The sequence below is a fragment of the Lycium ferocissimum genome, chromosome 10 (assembly GCF_029784015.1).
Source record: "Lycium ferocissimum isolate CSIRO_LF1 chromosome 10, AGI_CSIRO_Lferr_CH_V1, whole genome shotgun sequence".
NCBI lineage: Eukaryota > Viridiplantae > Streptophyta > Magnoliopsida > Solanales > Solanaceae > Lycium > Lycium ferocissimum.
Window position 1 is genome coordinate 45,246,737 of NC_081351.1, and position 22,004 is coordinate 45,268,740.

Below are 22,004 nucleotides of genomic sequence, written 5' to 3' on the forward strand. Positions count from 1 at the left end.
AAAAATTCGTGTTATATGGATAAAAAATTTTTGAATATCTTGAAGAAGCTGAATGATCTTTAATTAGAATCAATTTAGTCAAAATGGATGAGCTTATTTTTAAAGTTGGGGGTAATTTTGGCCACTTTTTTTAAATTTACTTCTATTAAGTGCTATGTGATCAAATTTAATATCTATTTAATTAGAATCTGTTTAGCCAAATGACTTCTTCTTATGTATTGTCTACAAGTTAATATTTTATTCAGGGTATACAAATACTAAATGGACACTCTTTTTTTATCCGGAAGAAGTAGGTTTTCCCAACCTTCTAGTTTAGTGAATCCAAACACCCTGTAAATCCAATTCCGAAAAGGTTCACTTAGAATTCGTTTACCGTAATTTTCCGGTACTTTAGGGTTTCGAATCAGTAGTATTTCCCTCTCTTTTCCATGTCTAAATCTCACACATCGGAACCCTAATTGAGATTACAATCCCCATATGGAGGGTGGCGGAGAACCGGCGGTAGGGAGGACTACGACGTCGACGTCGTATGAGGCGGCGGCCGGACGGCGGCGTTTCACGGTGGAGCTCCGGCCAGGAGAAACAACAATTGTGTCGTGGAAGAAGCTTCTCAAGGACGCTACTAATAAGTCAAATAATATTACTAATGGTTCAAAGATTGCTGCTGCTAGTATTCAATCTTCCTTACCGCATCCTTCTTCTCTCGAGACGAAATTAGCTCCGGTAATTGGTTGTCATTTCAGTTTATTTAATCTTAATTGAGTTAGTTGCTGGTTTTTGTTTATCTAGAATATGAGTTAAATTCACTTGAAGGCATCCTGTAAAATACTACCAAATGAGTATCATTATTGCAGTATAAACAAAACAAACAGCATAGCTAGTGTAACTCCACAAGTGGATCTGGGGAGGGTAGTGCGTACGCAAACCTTACCTCCGATAGATCCTCGGCTCGAGTAAAAGCATATTAAAGCAGTACGGAAAAGAAATAACAGAAGTAAAGAATCCACGGCAAAATTCTAAGGATAGCATGACAAAGCATTCTTATAAAGAACAGTAACTACCACAAAATACTATTGTCGAATTACAAGGAACAATAGACAATAATAGAAAGTCAAAGCAATAAATGCTGTAGTATTTGAGCTGCATAAATATCATCAGCTCATGATTGCGTTTACTTGAGTGAGTTGTATATTTTTGCAATTGCGCACTTCTAATACTGTTGGTTAGGTTTCTTGATTTGTAACTGGTGGGTGGAGGGAATGATTGGTTTAGCGTCCGAATATAACCAAGATGAAATTACTCTCTGTAACCAATTCCTTTGTTTTGTATGGGAAATTTAAGATTACATTGTGAAATTCTTAATTGGAACTTGGAAGTGGTACTAGAGTGGCCCTGCTCACCTGTCTCAGTAGTTCCTGTTCTTGGATCCGCGTGCGAAAACCAAAACTATAGTGCGTCTGGGATATGAAGGTGGTTTCTTTTGTGGAGCTATACTCCACAGTGTAATGTAATGGGGATAAATATAAAAGTCAGAGATGAAGTGCATGATTAGAGGAACTATTATTGGCATTATCTTCATGTTATTCATTTAATAAAGTATTGGCATTATTCTTCGTTATAATGACTAAAATAATTTATAGTATTTTGGAATAGTAAAAGATTCTGGGATCTTAGAAACTGGTTGGATTACTCCATCATGTTGTTCTGGGAGTGATCTGAATGTAAAGAGTTGGGAAGATATTGTCAGTGTGACATGCTGTGTTCTTATGGTCTCTTTTAGTGGAGTTTCTTTATGTAATCCAGAAGAATTATCAAGCTGCAGAGCTTAATATTGTGCTTCAGTTGACAAGTCTCTGTGATAAATTAGGTATATTCTCAAAAAAAATATGTAGCAGGGAAGAGGCAAACCCTGACTATTCCCTTCAAAGGTTACAATAATTGCCTTCTTTGGGTACCGCTTACTTCTAACCTAATATTTAAATATTTATAGTGTTCGCATATGTACTAAATTTGTAGTTCAAGCCTATTAGAAATTTGAATTTAGTTGATCTGATTTATAAGTCATGCTTAAATTTATTATAGAAAATTAGAAATTTGGGGTTAGAACTATATTTGACTCAATGGATGGGGATTGTTATGTAACACAAACTATTATACTAAAAGAATTATTATGGGTGACACAAACTATTATACTAAAAGAATTATTATGGGTGACTTTCCAGTGTCTTTCTGTGAATCCGGCACTATTTGTGTATATTGGCGGCTACTGGCTAGTGGTCTTTGCTTAAGTCTTTCAAAGATTTCTATTGTTTTCCTGTGAACTGTGTGCTGTAGTATATAGGGCGTTTGGTGATCTCTATAATTAGAATTATTCATTTCTGAAATCTTTTTCTTGTTAATGATAAGTGTTTCAAAGATCTTGTCTAAGGAAGAACAAACTAAAGGGGCAATAGTGAAATTTGCAAGGATTGCTTTGGTCAGAATTGATGTCGCAACTCTATTGATACCACTTCACTGCCCAAGAATGATACTCATGCATATGCTGCCATGCTTGTAATGAATTATTGTACGTGATTTTATAGAGCACTAGTTTGCTCATTTTGGGAACATTCTTTGATAAATTCTATGCTTATTATCAATGCCCATTTAGGGACAACCTGCTGATAAGGAAGTCAAGGATGCACCTCCTGGAAATCGTTTAAATGCTGTGATAGAAAAGATTGAGAGCCTATATGTGGTATGCATTTTGTTGTTTACTCGTTTTATGAGACTTGTCAGTGGTATATACATATTATGTTTACTTAATTAAAAAAAATGAAACTTGTTAGTGATATACACACACACATATATATATGTATATATGTACACACACACACACATATATATACTTATTTTGCACTTGATCTGCTAATTAACTGTTATGCCTTTTAGGGCAAACACAGTGATGATGAGGAAGATCTTAATGATTTCCCAGATGACGATGAATACGACACTGAAGATTCTTTCATAGATGATACAGAGCTGGTTGGTCACATCAAGTTCCTTAACCTTATCTACCTTATACCAGTATCTATTACTTTCTGTCATATCCGGATGATTTTATAAGCCAAGCCAGTTTTTGCATCTTTGTGCATTTTGTTGAAGTCAAAGTACTTAGTACATTGTTTCTTGTTATGCAGGATGAATATTTTCAGGTTGATAACTCAGCGATAAAGCATGATGGTTTCTTTGTCAACCGCGGAAAGTTGGAGCGCGTGTGAGTTTCTTTCTTGAGATTTTACATAGTACGACATGTCTAAAAACCACTATATATAATTTAACCAATTATTTGCCTTTCCCCCGGTATCCAAATTTAGTTTTTATATCCATTTTAAAGTTGTTAATAACATAATATACCGCTTAACAATTCCCTTAAATTACTCGGCAATCCCACATTTCGAGTGATTGGGATAATTAGACCCACATGTACTTTAAGTTTTACCATAAGAAACAATTAATTCTCTCTCTCCCTCAATTCAATACGCCCCCAAATCTGGTAGTCCTTGCAAAGCATTGATGGGTTCCTCTTTGCGTGATATTCAGTGTTCTCTTTGTCTTTTTCTTCTTCATCTTTGGTTTAATCCGACTCTTCTATTCTTCTTTGTTTCTTGATTGCTTCTTTCTTATTTTTCTTCCCCCGTGTGCGACTCTTCTTCTTTGTCACTTTCACTTTTGGCATTCTTTTTTTAGTCTTCTCTCTTATTCCGTCAAAATAATTTTCTTCCTCTTTTTTTCTTTGGTCTATCTATTTCTTTTCATATTTTCAGATCTTTTTTCATTAGATTTAGTGATGTTTAATTAGCATTGTTGGGAGATTGCCGGAAGGGAAAGGAAGATCATTTTTTTTTTGAAAGAAGATAAGCAGCTTGTATATTGCAAAGGAGAATCTGCATAGCACCAAGCTGGTCCTAATAGGATAAAACCTATCAGCTTCCAGGGCCACCTGATAGGGTCAATTCCACACTGTTAAGGGCGATGTAACATGCCTTAACAGTGAAGTTCCCATCTTGTTCTCCATTCTATGTAATGCAGCCTCAACTTTATCATTGACAGATACTATCTCCAGATCTTTCAGTAGAAGTGTAATTCTGGGAATCTCCCAATCAAAGCAGTTCTTTTATAAAAGATATGCACCAAGAGTTACTAGTCCAGCACTGTGAGGCACGAAACCTGCAGTATTTGTAAAAGAATAGAGATCCTGGTAGTCTGGTACTTGGTCATTAGTGGAGAAATCCCCAACCATGTATCTTGTCAACATCTTATTTTCCTTCCATTGCCTACCTTAATCTTAACATTGTCTTCAAAGATGAAGCATAAACACAACAAACATCTGCGGACAATTTGAAACCCCCTTATCTGCAAAATCTCATGTTTGGGACAAGCTTCCTGGTCACAAATCTAGACTTTAGTTGGAGCCAGCTTTTCCAGGCTGGCTTCCATGGTCCTGTCCTATTCTCAGGCTGCATGGATGCTTCCTTTTTATATAATCTGTTCACAGAGAACATGCCATCTTTGTCATGCTTCAGTCTAATTGTATCAGGATTCAGGATCTGTAGAAGTACCTCTGAAACCATCAAACACCTGCATTAGCTCAACAAACCTTGCCCACTTCCCAGTTATTCAGATGTCTTCTGAAAGAGATATCCCATCCCTGATGAGACCATCCTTCAGCCACAGTAACACTAGGATCATTCCAGATATTAAATAAGTTGGGAAAAGCATACATCAGTGCTTCTTGGGCAAGCCACAGATCTTTCCGAAATATTTTACTGCCTACTCCCACGTTGTAGCATTTGTTCTCTGCTAGTTTGGGCCAGAGATTCCTAATAGATCTCCACGCTGAGGTTCTATTGGTGCTGGAGACTGCATTAGTACTCCATTGATCTGTCTGTCCATACTTGCTCAAGCGTACCTCCTTCCATAAAGCCTGCGCTTCCCCATTGAATCTTCATAACCATTTCATAAGTGGATGGTTGTTCTGCATTCTCAGATCCCCGATTCCCAGCGCACCATCTTTCTTGTCTAACTGAGTAGTCTTCCAGTAGGTGATAGACTTTTCGCTCCTTGTTTCCTAGAGAAAATCTCTTCTAAGTTTTTCCAGCTCCTTAACCACTTTAGCTGGAACAGGGAATAAAGACATTACATAGTTGGCAAGGAATCCAACACAACGTTAATCAAAGTGAGTCTACCCCCTAGTGATAAGTATTGTGCCGTCCAGGTTGCTAGCTTCTTTTCTCTTTTCTCCACAATCCCATCCCAGATCTCCAGCTCCTTATGTTTAGTACCCAATGGCTGGCCCAAATATTCTGTTGGCAGATTCTCTACCCTGCAGCCCAAAATACTAGTCAATTCCTAAGTAACTCTTCTATGATTTTTGTAAGTATCAATTTTGGGATATCTTGGTTTCTCTAACATGCAAATTGGCTATTAATAACATTCTGTGAGGAAACCTCCTGAGGTTCTCTCAATTTTGGAAATGTTTTCTCTTGTTTAACCAAGTATTGACCAACTGCTGGTTTTCTATGGTTAAACCACCGCATCTCTTTACCTGTGAAATTCTTTTTCTTCTTTTTTCCCTTGTCCAATAAGTTACGTTTTCCGTGATTCAGGAATTCAGATCTATGTTTCTTTTGGGACTTTGTTTTAGCGTCTTTGTATCGATGCAGATGCCCTTATTCTTTCCCTCACCTATCAAAAATATAAAGATCTGTTGTTCATAGCATTATTGAATCTGTAATCTGCAAAATGGAAAGGATTTATTTGCTTATTTTTCTCAGATATGAAAACTGAATGCTTCTTTTCATTTGGGCGCTTCTAACTGACCTGATTTTCTGTTAGTGAACCAGTTTCACCAAAGAACCAGCAACCAAAAAAGAGGAGAAGAAAAGATCTGGCGAAAAGCCATGTTGGGAAAGATGAGGGACATAATCCAAGTAAACCTGTAAAAGTAGGAAAAAAGGCTGGGAAACCAGTACCAGTTGTTAGTGAAACATCTCATCCATCTCATGGTGTTTCTTTGCAAAATGTACCTCATGAAGAAAAATTCCTGAATCAGTTGAATGCTTCTGAAATACCAATAACAAAGATAGCTTCAGATACCCAAAATATGTTGGAGTTATCTCCATCAGCATCATTGCGTGGCGATTCTGCACAAGAAAAAGACCTTGACCAGCAGAAAATTGGAGTTATCCAATCCAAGAATCTAGTTGACAAATTAAAAGATGGTTCTGAAATATCTGGGAATTCTACTCAGAGGCTTCATGACAAAAGTTCTTATGCTCAAGAGAAATCTAGTGTTGGAAGATCAGTAAACATTTCTGAAGGAGTAGACCATACTGTTCAGCGACGTGATGAAAAGCTTAATGTCAGTGGCTTTGAGGGCAAGAACTCAGTTCAGACTACGGTAAGTTGCTTACTGTACTCTCCTGCGATATTGTGTTTCTGTGCTATCTGCCAAATGTTTAATGGCATGAATCATTACTCCGTGGTATTTATAGATTGATTTCTAATGGTTGTTTGAGAACATTGCTGAAGGAAACTTTTTCTATTAAGTCATCGTTCTAAGTAGGGATAGCACTTATTAATGACGAAGTGAAGCCCTTGAAATGTTTACAACGAAGTAGAGCTGCGCTTATTATGCATGGTGGGACTTCAACTCCTAATTGCTCCTTGAAATCTAAAAGTCTGATGAATCTTTTTAGTTGGAGCAAATATTCCCCTGTAAATGATGTGATTTCCCTTGTAGATTTCATTAGCTCCCTCTCAATTGCTTAACAGCTTTGAGTTTTTGCTATAGGTTTTAACTCCCAGATCTCATTTGTTTTTTTTTTTGGCAATTCTGGAGTTATCATCTATTTTCTTTGTAACTCTCTTGCATCTTCTTGATGCCTTTTCAATACAACCTCTTCATCAAAAATAAAATAAAATAGAGCTGCGCTTATTATGAGCCAAATAATCTCAAAAGATGCTAGAAAAAGCACGCTGCCACGAAATCTTAGGGTCTCTTATGGCGTTAGCAAAAGTTATTCATCCTTCACGGTCCTAGTAGTCTAAAATCAAACCAGTTGCCTCTAACAAGATACTAAATAGGCCTTCACCTTAACAGATAGGAGAAAATCAAATGGAAGTGCTAAGAAAACGGACCGTAGACCTAACTCAAACGCAAACTCAAACTCAAAAGCTAGAGGTTAGGATTGTCCATAAGCGCTTAAAGAGACTACAATTTATACCCTTAACAAATGTAAGATTTTAACATCCTCGCACGCTCAGGACTTGGACTAGGATTTGGAGCATGGATACATCACATAGGGGCTGAACATTAGGTAAGCCAATATCAAGGATGGGTTTGACTTTGATAACATAACATGGTAAAAAAATGGACCTTGTGTACTCTAACAACGTACGCTTTTAGATGAGATGGTCACACAATTCAACATGGTAACATGGTATTTATCTATTAGATCAAACAGAGGTCTGGTTGCCGTCCATTATCAAAAAGAATTTTCTCATGCTTTGATAACTTGATAAACGTACATAATAATCAAGATGACTTTCTAAAGGTCTAATAAGTCTATTCTTCCCCTCTGCTTAGCCAGTTTGCCCTGCGGTACAATAAGTTTTTAGTAATTAAGGTGTAAGCATACATAACAACCAAGAAGACCTCTAGTTCTAGCAAGTCTTGTTTCCTCTCCTCTCAGCTGGTTTGCCTTGAATCTCAGATATGACCGCTTAACCCTGCACCATATAAGATTTAGAGACACACATATAGTGCAGGGTTAAGCAGTCATATCTAAGATTCCCAATAAACTTCTGTTCTTGCTGTAACTGACACTCAGGTGCTGCCTATAAATATGCAGAAAGTTGCTGCCATGCAGAGAAAGGAAGGATCTAGTGGTAGACCAAAAGTTACAATGCTTGAGAAGGCCATCAGGGATTTGGAGAAGATTGTTGCAGAATGTATGCCCAAAACTTCTCACATATGTTATTCTAATTGATGCTAATTCAATTTCTTATACATTGCTCATCCATTTTAATTTTTGAAAATAACACCGTAAGGCCAAGGTTCTGTTGTCGTTTTTAATTGGTGATAATTCATTTTCTTTTAATTTGGTCATTTATTTCAATCTCAAAATATCACAGTAAGGCCACCAACTATGGAGGTTCAGGATGCGGATAATTCATCTCAGGCTATCAAAAGGAGGTTACCACCTGAAATAAAGCAGAAACTGGCTAAAGTTGCCAGATTGGCGGTATAGACTAAGCTACATGGTCTAGTTAGTTCTGTCTTTTTGTTTGACGTATTAATTTGTGTTCCATAACGTGTACTTATTGAATCCAAATATTTCTGTTGATGGTTGCAGCAGGCTAGTCATGGAAAAATATCCAATGAGTTAATTAATCGTTTAATGAGTATTGTCGGCCACTTGATACAGCTTCGCACTTTGAAGGTACTTTTGCGTATCATTTGGATGTTCTAGATAAAGTTTATTAACATGCTGACATTGCATCTTGTACTGACTATATCTATTTGAGTTGTTCTGACTGTACTTATTTCATAAATTAGTCCATATCTCAATTATGTTATGGAGACTTGTGAGGTTGTTATGGCAATCAATTGTAGTGAGGATTTCTTTCTCTACGTTGGTGGCATATCACACTAGAAGGCAGAAAGACATCTAAAATCTTGTAATGCATAATCTTAAAGCAATCATAGTTGTGAAGCTGGAAGAGAAATATAATCAGATCCATTGGCAAATGTGATCCATTGCTGAATCTGTTTCAATTTAAAGAGATCAAGGCCAGCCTGATCTCTCGTATAATTGCTATTGTGTACTGCTGACAATGCCTCTTACATATCACATGACTAATTTGGCTAAAAAAGGTTGAAACCTACAATGCCCGAGTTCCCACCATTAACTTTAACAGTTATGTGGCTAATATCTTCTCAATATGTGTCAAAATAATGAGACACTTGGGTTTAAGTTAGAAAGTTCATTAAGATCTTTGCGTAGTAGGATAGTCCTTTTTGCCTTACTAAATGACTAGTATATTTATGCCAAGAAAAGAAAATAACGAATAACTTTTTATATAGTAGAATCTTTCGTAACATGATTTTTCTCTTTAATGTAAACTATCAAATAACATGATTTTTTCTCTTTAAAATTCATGATATCAATTTTTAATGTAAAATATCAAATAAATTAGTTTGGATTTTAAGAAAAAGAAGAGATACTTATCAGCATTTTTGAGAAATAGTAAACTTGGTCAAGACACTCCTGTTGGTTAGCAAATATTAGAGGTCCAAATGTACCTTTATGTGCGAGGAAACGAGGTATTAGGGTGTTGAACTTTGTAGAATCAAATTTGAACGCCATCATGCATGTATAGTTAATTAAGAGAGTGGCATTCATTAAAGAAAGGCAAATTATGGATGCAGCACTCATAGCTAGTGAATGTGTGGACTCCAGACTCAGAGGTGAACATCCAGGGATCATGTGTAAGCTAGATATAGAGAGAGCCTATGACCATGTCAATTGGGATTTTCTTCTCAATATTCTCAAACAAATGGGTTTTGGTGAGAGGTGGTTGAAGGGGATTGGTTTTTGCATTAAAACTGTCAGGTTCTCAATTCTGGTTAATGGAGAACCTGCTGGTTTTTTTCCCTCAGAAAGAGGACTCAGACAGGGAGATCCTCTTTCTCCTTTTCTCTTCATATTAGCTATGGAAGGCTTCAACAGTATGATGAGGGTGACTATTCAAAATGGTTGGTTAAAAGGTTTCAGGATAGGCAACCAAGCAGGTGAGGAGATGCAGATTTGTCACTTGCTTTATGCAGATGACACTGTTATTTTCTGTGAAGCTAAGGCAGAACAACTTAACTTTATCAGATTGGTTTTGGTGGTTTTTGAGGGTGTTTCTGGTTTAGCTGTTAATTGGAGGAAGAGCAGTGTTTTCCCTGTTAAAGAAGTCCCACAAATACAAAGTCTGGCCAACATTCTGGGATGTAAAATTGAGAATTTTCCAACAACTTATCTGGGCATGCCTCTTGGCAATAAACATAAGGAGCTGGAATTTGGGATGGGATTGTAGAAAAAACTGAGAAGAAACTTGCTAACTGGAAGGCACAATATTTATCTCTTGGAGAAAGGATCACTCTAATTAACTCAGTTTTGGATTCATTGCCAACTTGTGTCATGTTTTTATTCCCCATTCCTTCTAAGGTGGAAGAAAGACTGGATAAATTGAGGAGAGATTTTCTATGGTCGGGCAACAAAGAGAACGAAGGTATGCATTTGGTGAAATGGGAAACTGCCCAACTAAGCAGACATTCTGGTGGACTTGGCATTAGAAATTTGGTGTTACAGAATGAATGCTTGTTGACAAAGTGGCTTTGGAGGTTTGTTTATGAGAATCATGCACTTTGGAAGGAAGTAATTATCAACAAATATGGGCAGTGTGTCCATTGGCGTTCTAACATAGTGTGTAGCACCAATGGTGTCTCAGTATGGAGGACAATCAGAAATCTGTGGACTAAGCTGGCTGGAAGTGTTCTCTACAGGGTGGGGAATGGTACCAAGATCCTTTTTTGGAAAGAGAACTGGATTGGACATGAGCCTCTGATGAATTCATTTCCAGATTTGTTTTCTTTTTGCAGCAATGCAGAAGCATCAGTAGCTGACACGTGGTCCCCTCAAGGTTGGAATCTTACATTCAGAAGAAACTTGAATGACTGGGAAGTGGGTAGAGTTGCTGAGTTACTACAACGGCTAAGTGGATTTAAAGGCATTTCTACAGAACCAGACACAATAAGATGGAAGTATGACAGCGATGGAAAGTTCACTGTGGGCAGGCTATATAGAAAGGAAGTGGTGGAACAACCAGGGGGTATATCAGGTCCATGGAAACAGATTTGGAAGTATAAAGTCCCAACTAAGGTAAAGTGTTTCACTTGGTTGGTGGCTAGAAGAGCATGCCTCACTCATGAAAAATTAAAAAGAAGGGGATTTGAGATTGCTTCTAGATGTTTCCTTTGCAAGGAGACTGAGGAAAACAAGTTTCTTCATTGCAAAGTTACAACACAGCTATGGTCACTATTCCTTAGCATGTCTCAAATAAGTGGATAATGCCAGAACACAGTGCAGACCTACTCAGTTGCTCGATAAGGAGAGGAGGAAGCAAAAGCCAAAAGAAATGTTGGAAGATAATACCACCTTGCATATGGTGGTCAATTTGGAGAGAAAGAAACAACAGATGTTTTGAGAATACTTCTAGTTCAATCCCGAAAATCAAAGAGAATTGTGTCAATATTTTTTTCTTTTGGTGTAAAGAGCAAGGTTTAGAAGAAGCTGAACAGTCAGTAGATTTCTTAGGTTCTCTATAGTTATTTTAGTTTACTCTTGTTGTTCTGGGCTGATATTTTTGGAGGTCGCCAGCATGTCCTTAATGCTGAGGAATACAACATTACCATTCTCAAAAAGAAAAAAAAAACAGAGTTTCCTCAATTTGAATTTGTTATATGGGACGAGGAAATGAATGCTTAGGTAAATACCTACGAGTATTCAGTATTATGGTTGTGAAATCTGAATGAGAGTAAGCTTTCTAAGAAAATTTGAAAGATGAAATTGGAAGAGAAGTGCTAGGCAATTCTAGTTTCTTGGCTGAATGCTGTAAACTGCTTTTACGTTATGTCTGATGCAGGCACCCTCTTGTACGTGTTGTAGTTTCTTGTAAATCTGTGTTTATTAATGTTGGATTTCTTCTCACAGTTTATTCTTTCCTATCTTCTCACATGTTTCCTTCCTATCTTGCACAAGCTTGTGCCATGCTAGAGAAATTTATGGCGGTTTTTGTCTATGTTCACATATATTAAGGTTTAAATATTTCTCTCGTTTAACTGTTACTAATGCTTCAAGTCATAGGTGATTTTGGTCCCCATCATTGTCTTAGAAATTATGATTGATCTAATATTTGTCTGGCTGCAGAGGAATTTGAAAATCATGGTCAATATGGGGCTGTCAGCAAAACAAGAGAAAGATAACAGGGTTCAGCACATAAAGAGGGAGGTCGCTGAGATGATTAAGTTGAAGATTCCATTGATGAAATCAAAGGTATGACTTTGACACTTTGTAATATTATGCTTATTATTTACCATGAGCGCATGTTGTCTCTGCTAGCATATGGAAGATTCAAGTCTTCCTGTGAAATTGTTATTTTTCCTTAATGGTCAGGAAAACGGAGTGTCTTTCATTTTTGTAAAAGTGAATGTTTCAATAGGAAATCTCAAACAAAATACCCCTCCCTCAGGTTAGGGAGATGGTTTTACGAAAAAGCTACAAAATATCTTTTTATTGATGTTTGACGTGTGTTTGCAGTTACTTGAACAACAAGCTGGATCTTCTGATGACTTCCAAGAAGCAAGTGCTGAAGAGAAAGAAGCCTTTAAGAGAAAATACAGCATGGATGTTGCATTAGAAGACAAAATATGTGACCTTTATGATCATTTTGTTGAGGTACCCTGCCTCCCTCACAACAAAAATGTCCTTGATAAGATTGTTTCTTACTGGAAACAGTTCGTGCTGGAGATTTACTTAGCCTTTACTTGTAGGGCCTGGATGAAGATGCTGGTCCACAAGTCAGAAAGTTGTATGCAGAGGTTAGGGGACATACAACTTTTGCTATTTCTTGAAGAAAGAACACCTCATTTTGTATGCTTGGTCTTTATTTTATGTCATCTACTTCATTTGCCGTTGGGCCATCTAGGAAATTTAGTACTTGATGCACACTAAGTTCTAAATCTATCTATCTGAAGGTAGACTCTAGATCAGAAAACAGTTTTTGGTGTATTTAAGAGTCTGTTCTCTATTTCATCAAAAAAAAAAAAAAAAAAAGTCTATTCTCTATTGTGGTGGTCACTTATCTGTGTTCTTTCTTCTTAGCCCCATTAAATGAAATTTTCCACTGCGAAACTCTGATGTATGTTCAGGATTTTGGCCACGAAATGTGAATTAGGAGCTGCTTTGACATTTAGGGGATTCCAAAGTCTTCCTAGTTTTCCTGAGATGGTTCTTTAACTGTATTTTTTCTGTTTTCATGCAGCTTGCAGGATTTTGGCCAAATGGATTTATGGACAATCATGGTATTAAACGTGCTATATGTAGAGCAAAAGATAGAAGGAGAGCATTGAACGCACGTCGTAAGGTAAAAAATACCCTGTTTATCTTTATTCTCTTCTTTGTTTAGTTTATTAAATTCATTTTGTCTTGTAGCTCTTAACCTGTGAGCTTGCATTTCACAGTGTAACTCTGTTTTAGGTAAATGCTTATAATCAGTCTGAGTAAAGAATGCTCTTGAGAAGATGTTGCTTCGACAGAAAATTTTGCAGTCAATAAAGATTCAATCTTTTCTTAAAGACATGACTAAGGAATGATATTTTATTAGAAAGAGGACAAGATAAAATAGGTGCGCTAATATTCTTTAATGATTTCTAGTTTGCTTAATAAAAAATTGATTTTGGCACTTAAATATATAACCGTTGAACAAGTGTGCCTTCAACTGCAGACCAATTAACTTCACTATCTCATTAAGTCCACTATCAAGCACGCCATTTGTAAGTAATTAATTGCACCATACAGAGGAAAGAGTAATACAGGTGGTGCTAATGTGCTTTAACAATTCTAGTTTTCCTAGTAACAAATAAATTTTGGCACATATTACATATACACATTGAACAAGTGTACCTTCAAGTCTAAACCAATTAACCTCACTATCTCATTAAGTCTACCATCAAACATGTCATATTTGAGATAACAGATCATCTATATGCTTGCTTGATCAATTTTTATTACTATGAATTTAGGCGAGGAATGAAGGAATTTGACGGTTTTAAAGGTTTTCTGGACGTAGCTGACCTTTTGATAGCCAAATTAACTTGATTTTAGATATTAAATGAGAATTAACATATTAGATTTGGAAACGACTTCAAGTAAGTAAATTATTCTTTTGGTATTATAAATGAAGTGATGTTTCTGATTAGGCAAAAAGGGATAGTACACCCTGTGCACTGCGTGTCTTGTTAAGGATGTTGGAGGTATTAGTCTATATCTGAACGCTGTCTGAGATTCCATTAAAATATTGAATTTCACATAGTAATCAGATTTTGGGTGTTCTCATCGTCATCTCTCAAATAAATTACATCAAAATGCCTGTGCCTAAATGCTTCTTTGTAGTTTTTACAATGTATAAAAGTTCATTTGTGCTCTTTATTTAGGATGGAGAGAAAATTAGGAGGAACAAGTTATTGGCCACAAAGGCAGAGGATACTAGTAGAGTAGACGCTGGACCTATTGCTCAGTCGGTGCATATCCAAGAAAAGATTGTTGTTGATCATTCTTCAACTTCAGCAAACAAGCCAGTATCCAATGCTGCAGCAGTAAATGCTTCTGCGCGAGTGCCTGTTTCCCTAGCTAATGGTTCTGATGTGGATCGTCTAAAGCAGGAGAAACTAAAGGGAGTTTCTGGAAGCTCTGTTGATCCACGAGCTGCAGATGCGCTGCCGAAAAAGAAAATCAAGAGGAAACAGGAGTTGGAATTGGGTGAAAATCAGTTCCATGCCGGGAAGTTGACTTCCGCGCAGGCAGAGGAGAAGAACAAAACCAACAAGCATACTGCTTGTCCTCCTCCAAAACCAAATAATGTTGCACCCTCAAGCTTTGAACAGCAGCTGCCATGATGTAAGTTCTGCCTCTAGCGGCTGCAGTAATTGCCGCACTTTTTTAGTTCTGTAAGTATATAGTTGTTAACATGGCGCATTACCGATAAGAAACCGAGTTTCTTATTTTGAAGTTAGAAAATTGATTTCTTATTGGCACTGGCAGCTAGGCTCTCTTTTGGGGCATTTTGATGCTAGTTTTTGTGGCCTGGAAATTACTCTCTTCCATAGTTCATTCTGTACAAGCTAAAATTCCATAGTTTGTTCTAAGTGAGTGTGATCTAACATTTACCCTGGTTGGATATAACACAAATACAATATTTTCTAGAATAAGCAAAATTGTTCTCGTCAGAGGCTGTTGGAAAACAAAACGAAAAACAGAATTTTCCTGCGCTCCACCCAAAAAGAAAATGTGACATTTTTCATTTTTCTGATTTCCAGTTTATCTCTTAGGTCTGAAATGACCTTACATTCTTTGTTTTTTCCCCGTAAAGCAGAACCAAAAAAAAAAAAAACTTCTCTCAGATACGTTTAATAACTTTAAGAACCAATACGAGTAATGAGAGTCTCAAGTAATGTTTGCGTTTTGGCCTTTGGGTATTTTCTTTTTTCAAAACTAAGATTTATTCTCTCTAACGTTCTATGAAAAATATTTTAAAAAAACAAATTTATAATAAACTCAACACCATGTTTTATGGTCCAAACAAAGAAGAATCTAGTATGAAGTATTCCAGAAAGCATTTGCAGTAGTATGTTAATGAGAAGCACTCAGTTTTGATGTGATGCGCGTTGAGTACGAAATAATTTGTATTAGGATTTAGCATCAAGTTCAAATTTTGATCACTCGAAAGATGAAACTTTATAACAGTTCTACCCTACAATACACCTAATATTTGATCCCAACAGATTAATTTGTATCACATAAATTGAGATAGGATATAAAGGACTCAAGAGGTCTTACGAAGTTCTTTAAGAAATAGAAATGGAAAAGGAAACGAAAATCACAGAGGGATGTAAATATTTTCGTTCCAAGATGAGCTAATACTAATACTATATAATAGCAGCTGTCGATGCAAGTTTACTTGTCTAATCTACTGATGAAAGTGCCAGCGGTGATGGTTCTTAATTATCGTATTTGGCATGCCATATTGAATAATGAAAATTCCATTTAAGTGCTTGGATGAAAATCTCCAAAATAATGCTAATATTGTATCTCCTAAAAGTTTGAAAGAACCTAACGTTCAACATGCGATAGGGATATAAAACTTGCCAAATTTGTAAGTCCAAAATTTTGTGATTTAAATTACTCAAAATATCAATTTTGGAGTTCTCCCGTATACAACTACTAGTGTCATGTGGCCCGTGCTCCAAACTACATTAAAATTTATATTTACAACCTTTTTTTGTGTTTTTTTTTTTTTTGCTACTCTTGCTTTTTATTTTGTTTTACATTATATTAGTTGTAAAAGTAGTTCGACACTTTCTCAATGTTTCTGATATATTGAATCATATAGAAGTTTTCGTAAGTTAGAAAACAATATTTTTGTCAGAGTATGTCTAGACTTCCTTTTTATTTTCAAACAAATGCATGCACTTTCCAAAGTTGCTTAAAATTTGCCAAAATGTACAATGACAAATAATATAAAGGGTAATCTAATAGTCGACTCGGTCCGTATTAGTTTGGGCGCACCCCTTAAGAAATCACTTATCCTTAGAAAATAAGAAGCATTTTTTGCTAAATCACCTTAATTAAAGAGTGCCCATTTAATATGATTTTTTGGTTGTGTAAAAATTCACTTATCTAAATAATGATAAATTTGATATATAAAACTATTAATATCTTCTTAATTATATATAAAAAATATATATATTTGGACTAAATATAAAAGCTAAAAGTACCATATAAAAAAGATTCACACAAAGTATTATAAATATTAATATACACCAATTTTAGGGACGCACATAGAAATGGACAAGAAAATAGAGTGAAAAATGAGAATAGGCTAAGAAAGTCAAAAGGAAAGCCTAACAATTAGATAGAATCTAACTAAGTGACTACAAAATCTTTAGATTTCCCCTTATTATAACATGTTGCAAAATAAGCAATATTACTAGTTAAGGTGGATTATGTTAGTAAAAGTAAAAATCAATTAGAAGTCGCGTTTAATAATAAATGTATTTTCATATAAGAAGAAGTTATCAAAAATAGTTTCATATAAAGATGGAACACTTCCATCAATGGAACTATTTTCTTCGAGCTAGTAAGTGGTTCACACTTCACATATAGAGGACTTATTTTAGTGAAGTAACTTGAGTTACTATTTCGCGATGGAAACCAAGGCCATAAGTCCAAAACCACCCATAACCAAGCTCGTATTCTATAACTCATTATATCCTCCATTAATAAATTTTCAACATAACAGATAAACAAAACATAATCCCATGATTAGTAAATAAATTTCTATTTAAAGATTGATCCATTTATGAAGTACTTTCCTTGTACACATAGATATAACATATCGCTCGTAAGGTGATATGTTCCTACTGTTAGAAATTGTATGTATTCGCACTATTAGCTGCGGATGCTAACATAGTACAGATTACACAAAAAATAATTGCATGGAACATCTCATAAAATAACATAGTAAAAAGACACCGTCTTAATGGTTCCTGTAAAATTAAATATCAAGATTTGGTACGTTATTTATTAACATAGTGCATAACATTTAATTTTTATCAACTTTTTCTTTTTCTTATTCTTAGTAGACTTACTAAACAAATAATAGAAATGCCCTAGCTAATTAATACAAGAACTTCGTATGTATAGTTTATAGACCACACCCCCACCCCCGCACAATCTCTCTCTCTCTCTCCCCTCTGTGACCAGGGGCCAGGGGTTCGGATGAACACCTTTGGCGAAAAATTACATTGTATATACATGATTTTTTTTTTTTAATATATATATAGTAGACGTTGAGGCCATGCAGGCAACCCCCGTGTGTTTTTACTTTTATATTTTTGAACCACCTTAGTAAAAATTCTGGCTCCGCCATTGTCTGTGACTACAATAATTCTTTGCTAATATAGAGTGTAGAGATTAGATATTTAAGAGTGCAGTTGCTTGAATTTGATTAATGTGGCAAGGAGTAAGTACCTAAGTCATAGGCCAAAAATAGTTTGGATTCAAGAAAGCCTGCTACCATGTGAATGAAACTGCATACTTATTGTATTTTTCTTTTTTACAACATTTATTTCTCCCTTCGTATACTCAAGTCTCCCACCCCAAATTTGGTAAAAGGGGTGGGTGGTTTGGAATTGACATCAAACAACCTGTACATAAAAACATAGTCATCATTCTTTTATTCTTTCTGCACAAGTCCGCATTCCGTGTTGACCATGTATGTTGCTTTTGTTCATCTTTTTATGTACGTATCGTTTGTCAAGTTATAAAATGTTTTATGGGTTCTTAACATTTTTAGCCAGACGGATGGGGAAAAAAAAAATAAAATCACCCGCCTAGTTGTAATTGCTGTAATCATTGCCTATATAACATATAGATACTGATTATATACAAATCATAGTGGCTAAAATTTGTAAAAATAAATATTAGGGTTATTTTTTTGTCGTGAGCTTTTATTAAGCTGCTAGCTATGTAGGGTAAATATAAAATATCCACATATTGTGTTTTATTGGATGGTTTGCTTTGTAGTGATTAATAATCCATGTAATTTTGTGGAAAATGATACTATGGATTTTGAGAGCATATTTTGAAGATTTGTTTTTAAAATCTTTGTTTGGCCATAAAATTTTGACAGATTTTGAAAACAAATCTTCAAATTCCAAATTCTGGCTCAAACCTGTTTTTGGGCCAAGATCTATGTTTTGACCTTTTCAAATTTTTTAAAAACTACCCCAAACTTTTGTATTTTATAAAAAAGCTCGATCTATTTATGACCCAACTAATTCTATCGACGATGTTCCTCCATTAAGGCCGTATCTACCATGTTTCCACAATTAAAGCGATCTTATATAAAGTGAACGAGCTAAGTTGTGCCCAAACAATAGAAGAAGAAATCCTAGGGAAAATTGCTATGCCAACTGTAGAAATCCGTTGCGAAGATAAAAATGGATCTTTGTATTGTAATTTGAATTGTAGTAGCTAGTAAGTGTGTTATTAGCAATTGTTATTGAAATATCACGTTCTGCATAATTTGGGATTAGCAAGTATGTATGTGTTTGTATGGTTGGGTATTCTTGATACTTTTTAGAACTTATGGGTATAAATAATGTTTCATGTTTTCCAAAACAAAAAGTGAAATATGTTTTGAAAAACTGTGGCCAAACACTTAAAAAGTTGAAAAACCTCACCCAAATCAAGTTTTTCAATTTTTTTTTTTGGGGAATCTATGGCCAAACGCTAGCTAACTTGAATTTTCCGTGTAAGAGTTAAGGTGAGCACGTAAATCAGAAGGTGAATGGTTTACTCACTAAAGTTTTAATTAACTTGGAATTATTCTACTAGTTAAGTGGTATTTAATTAATCCTATAAGGACAGATTTTTTGAGATAGAAAGGTTACTTTAAAGTTCTAATTATGTTGGAAAATTACTAGTTAAGTGGTATTTAATTAATCATATAAGGACAGATTGAGATAGAAAGGTTACTTTCTAATATTCCACTTAAAGATTGATAAAAAAAATTTCCGGGCAAATATACCGTAGACATACAAAAACAAATTATGAAATCAGTGATTTGAAATCAGGATGATTTGAAGTTGAAGTTTTGTTTGGACATGCAATTTGAATTTTTTAAGTTGTATTTTTTTCATAAACATAAAAACTCCACAAGTTGTGAAAACCATCAAAACTTCCCCAATTCTTACACAATCTTACCAAATGAAGAATCATAATTCATAACAAAGTTAATACGCTACTAGAGTCAGGGGCGGAGCTAGCATAGTACTCGGGGGTTTGGCCGAACCCAGTAACTTTGGTCTAAACCATGTATTTGTCTTGAAAAATTCGTTGAATATGTATAAATTGTTAATTTAGAACCCAGTAGCTTAAACGAATTAGAATCTCAAACCCACAAGCTTCGAATCCTGGCTCCGCCAGAGTAACTTTCTCAAAAATACAACATCTATTTATCGAACTTTGGTAGAAGTAAATTTAGTTGGTAAATGATTGGTAAGAGTAAATTTGTTATAAATATACTACAACTTGGAAATCTTTTTTTAATATTTGATATAATGGTTGGTAAATATATTTACCAGCTTATGGATCTTTTTTTTACAAAATATAAACTTATGAGTCAAGTTTTACATTTTAAAAAAATTTGAAATCATGATATGGAATCCTAAATCATACCTTTAATAGAGAATTTGGGATTTGAAATCATGATATAAGGTTGAAGTTGAAATTTTGTACAAATTGCATAAACAAAAGCTATTTGAAATCAAAATATGAAATCATGATTTCGTATCATATGACCAAACGCCAACTAAATTAAAGAAAAAAGAAATGGATGAGCAAGCAAGTCTAAAAATAAGCACTCACACTGTTACACATCTTAAAGAACAATCTGCAAAAGGGAAAATCTTATTATTATTTGACAAGTAAAAACGAAGAAAAATCGAAATAGAAAATTTTAGCTGTCCCATGTGTGATTTTCAGACACACACAGGAGAAGAATTTGACAGAGCATTCTTTTTGTACCCACCAATTCAAAAGCTGATGCATGCACATTACAACATCAATAATTTATGAAAGAGTTCATGTATATGTCAACATCTTAATTGGTCAAAACCCTAAAAATTTGAAAGAGTTTGTGAGCTTGACCAGCTTAATTTACAAACCATCAGACTGATCTTTTTTTAACTTTCTTTTTGGTTAAAATGACCAATATTAGATTTTAATTTCATAAAAAAAGAATGTCATTTTTCTATATTTAAAAATAATTATACCCATTTATTATTTAGTCATACAAATGTTTAAGTTATGCCACAAGTTTCAAATTTATAACTTTCATTTCTTGTTTAAATTCCATGCTTAATCAAATAGTGTTACATAAATTAAGACTCGGGGGGTCTTTGTCGTATTCTATGGTTACGTACGATTCTACCATATATGTCTTTTTCATTCAAGTTTTACGGTATAATTTCCCCCTCTAACTTTTTATTTTGTACACGGCGGGGGTTCTCTTAATGGGAGTTTTGGGTGTTGCTTTATATGGTTCTAATGAACCAACATTAAATCATTAATAATTTGGTCAAATTGTGCTGTTCTTTCTATGTGCTCCCCCCCCCCCCCCCCCCCCCCCCCGGCCCACCCAAATTAAAAAAACGGGACTCAGGGGTCCCTCCTTCCACCTTTTTGTAAAAATACCCTTTGGTCTAAAAATACCCTTCAAATATACCCCTCAAACTAACAAGTTAAAATTAACTCTTTTAAAAAGCCAAATGGCATTTTGTAATGGTCATAATAAAATTCCGTAATTTTAAAAAAAAATCTGGATTTTTTTTTAAATCCCCCCGGAATTTTATTATTGACCAATTACGGAATTTTACTATTGACCAATTACGGAATTTTTTTTTTTTTAAATCTGGAATTTTTTTTAAATTACGGAATTTTATTATTGACCAATTACAAAATGCCATTTGGCTTTTTAAAAGAGTTAATTTTAACTTGTTAGTTTGAGGGGTATATTTGAGCCAAAAACAAACCTTAAGTATTTTTAGACCTAAATGAAAAGAAAACAAATAAAAAAGAAAACAAATAAATGGAAAAAGTGACTGGCCTTGTGCATGTGAATTGTGGAAGAATACTATTAAATGTGAGTGAAGATGACATGGGAAAAAATTAAAAGTCTTGAGTGCATTATAGTAACACTTTGTCTTGTCCATTTGAGAGGAAAAAAAAGGTGTTCTCATGAGACGTTCTTCACTTTCTATTTTGGGGGGTGTCTAGTATTTATGATCACTATCCCAAGAAACCCTAATTGGAAATACACAAGAATTTTGGTAGAATTTCTCCCCCCATCATCCAAGGAGGGTTGATAGTACGCTGTCAGTAGTGGTTATGCGTCAACAACAACATCAATTAGTACTTTATATTATTCTCTTCTAAACTTGCAACTACTTTCCTCGAAATAAGAAAAACCACTCTGGAACTATGTAATTAGTACCCAAAAAAATGGTGCCAACAATTATCTTATTACAAATAAACGTGTCTTTGAATTTAGCATACTATGTAATTATAAGG

At 35.0% G+C, this 22,004-nt stretch overlaps 1 protein-coding gene across 2 annotated transcripts; it reads left to right on the top strand.

Annotated features, from left to right (window-relative positions):
• Positions 1-340: 340 nt before the first annotated feature.
• LOC132034049 (ubinuclein-1-like) lies at positions 341-15,097 on the top strand. Of its 2 annotated transcripts, XR_009408929.1 has the most exons (14): positions 341-723; positions 2,651-2,737; positions 2,932-3,024; positions 3,180-3,256; positions 5,878-6,442; positions 7,896-7,995; positions 8,179-8,288; positions 8,400-8,486; positions 12,021-12,146; positions 12,411-12,548; positions 12,644-12,691; positions 13,135-13,236; positions 13,350-13,497; positions 14,306-14,442. XR_009408929.1 is itself a non-coding variant. In XM_059424268.1 (13 exons), exons 1-13 carry the CDS (start codon positions 478-480, stop codon positions 14,765-14,767), a joined length of 2,241 nt encoding a protein of 746 aa, XP_059280251.1. In that variant the 5' UTR covers positions 341-477; the 3' UTR covers positions 14,768-15,097. The 2 variants fall into 2 exon arrangements, 1 of the variants encoding a protein (XP_059280251.1); XM_059424268.1 differs by lacking the exon at positions 13,350-13,497 and having other exon boundaries at positions 14,306-15,097.
• The last annotated feature ends 6,907 nt before the right edge of the window (positions 15,098-22,004 follow it).

What these genes read in the sequence shown, in the direction of transcription:
- LOC132034049 (XM_059424268.1), top strand. Translation starts at nt 478, where the DNA reads ATGGAGGGTGGCGGAGAACCGGCGGTAGGGAGGACTACGACGTCGACG. An exon ending in AGATTGAGAGCCTATATGTG is followed by an intron (nt 2,738 to 2,931) that starts GTATGCATTTTG and finishes TATGCCTTTTAG; the next exon opens with GGCAAACACAGTGATGATGA. An exon ending in GGAGAAGATTGTTGCAGAAT is followed by an intron (nt 7,996 to 8,178) that starts GTATGCCCAAAA and finishes AAAATATCACAG; the next exon opens with TAAGGCCACCAACTATGGAG.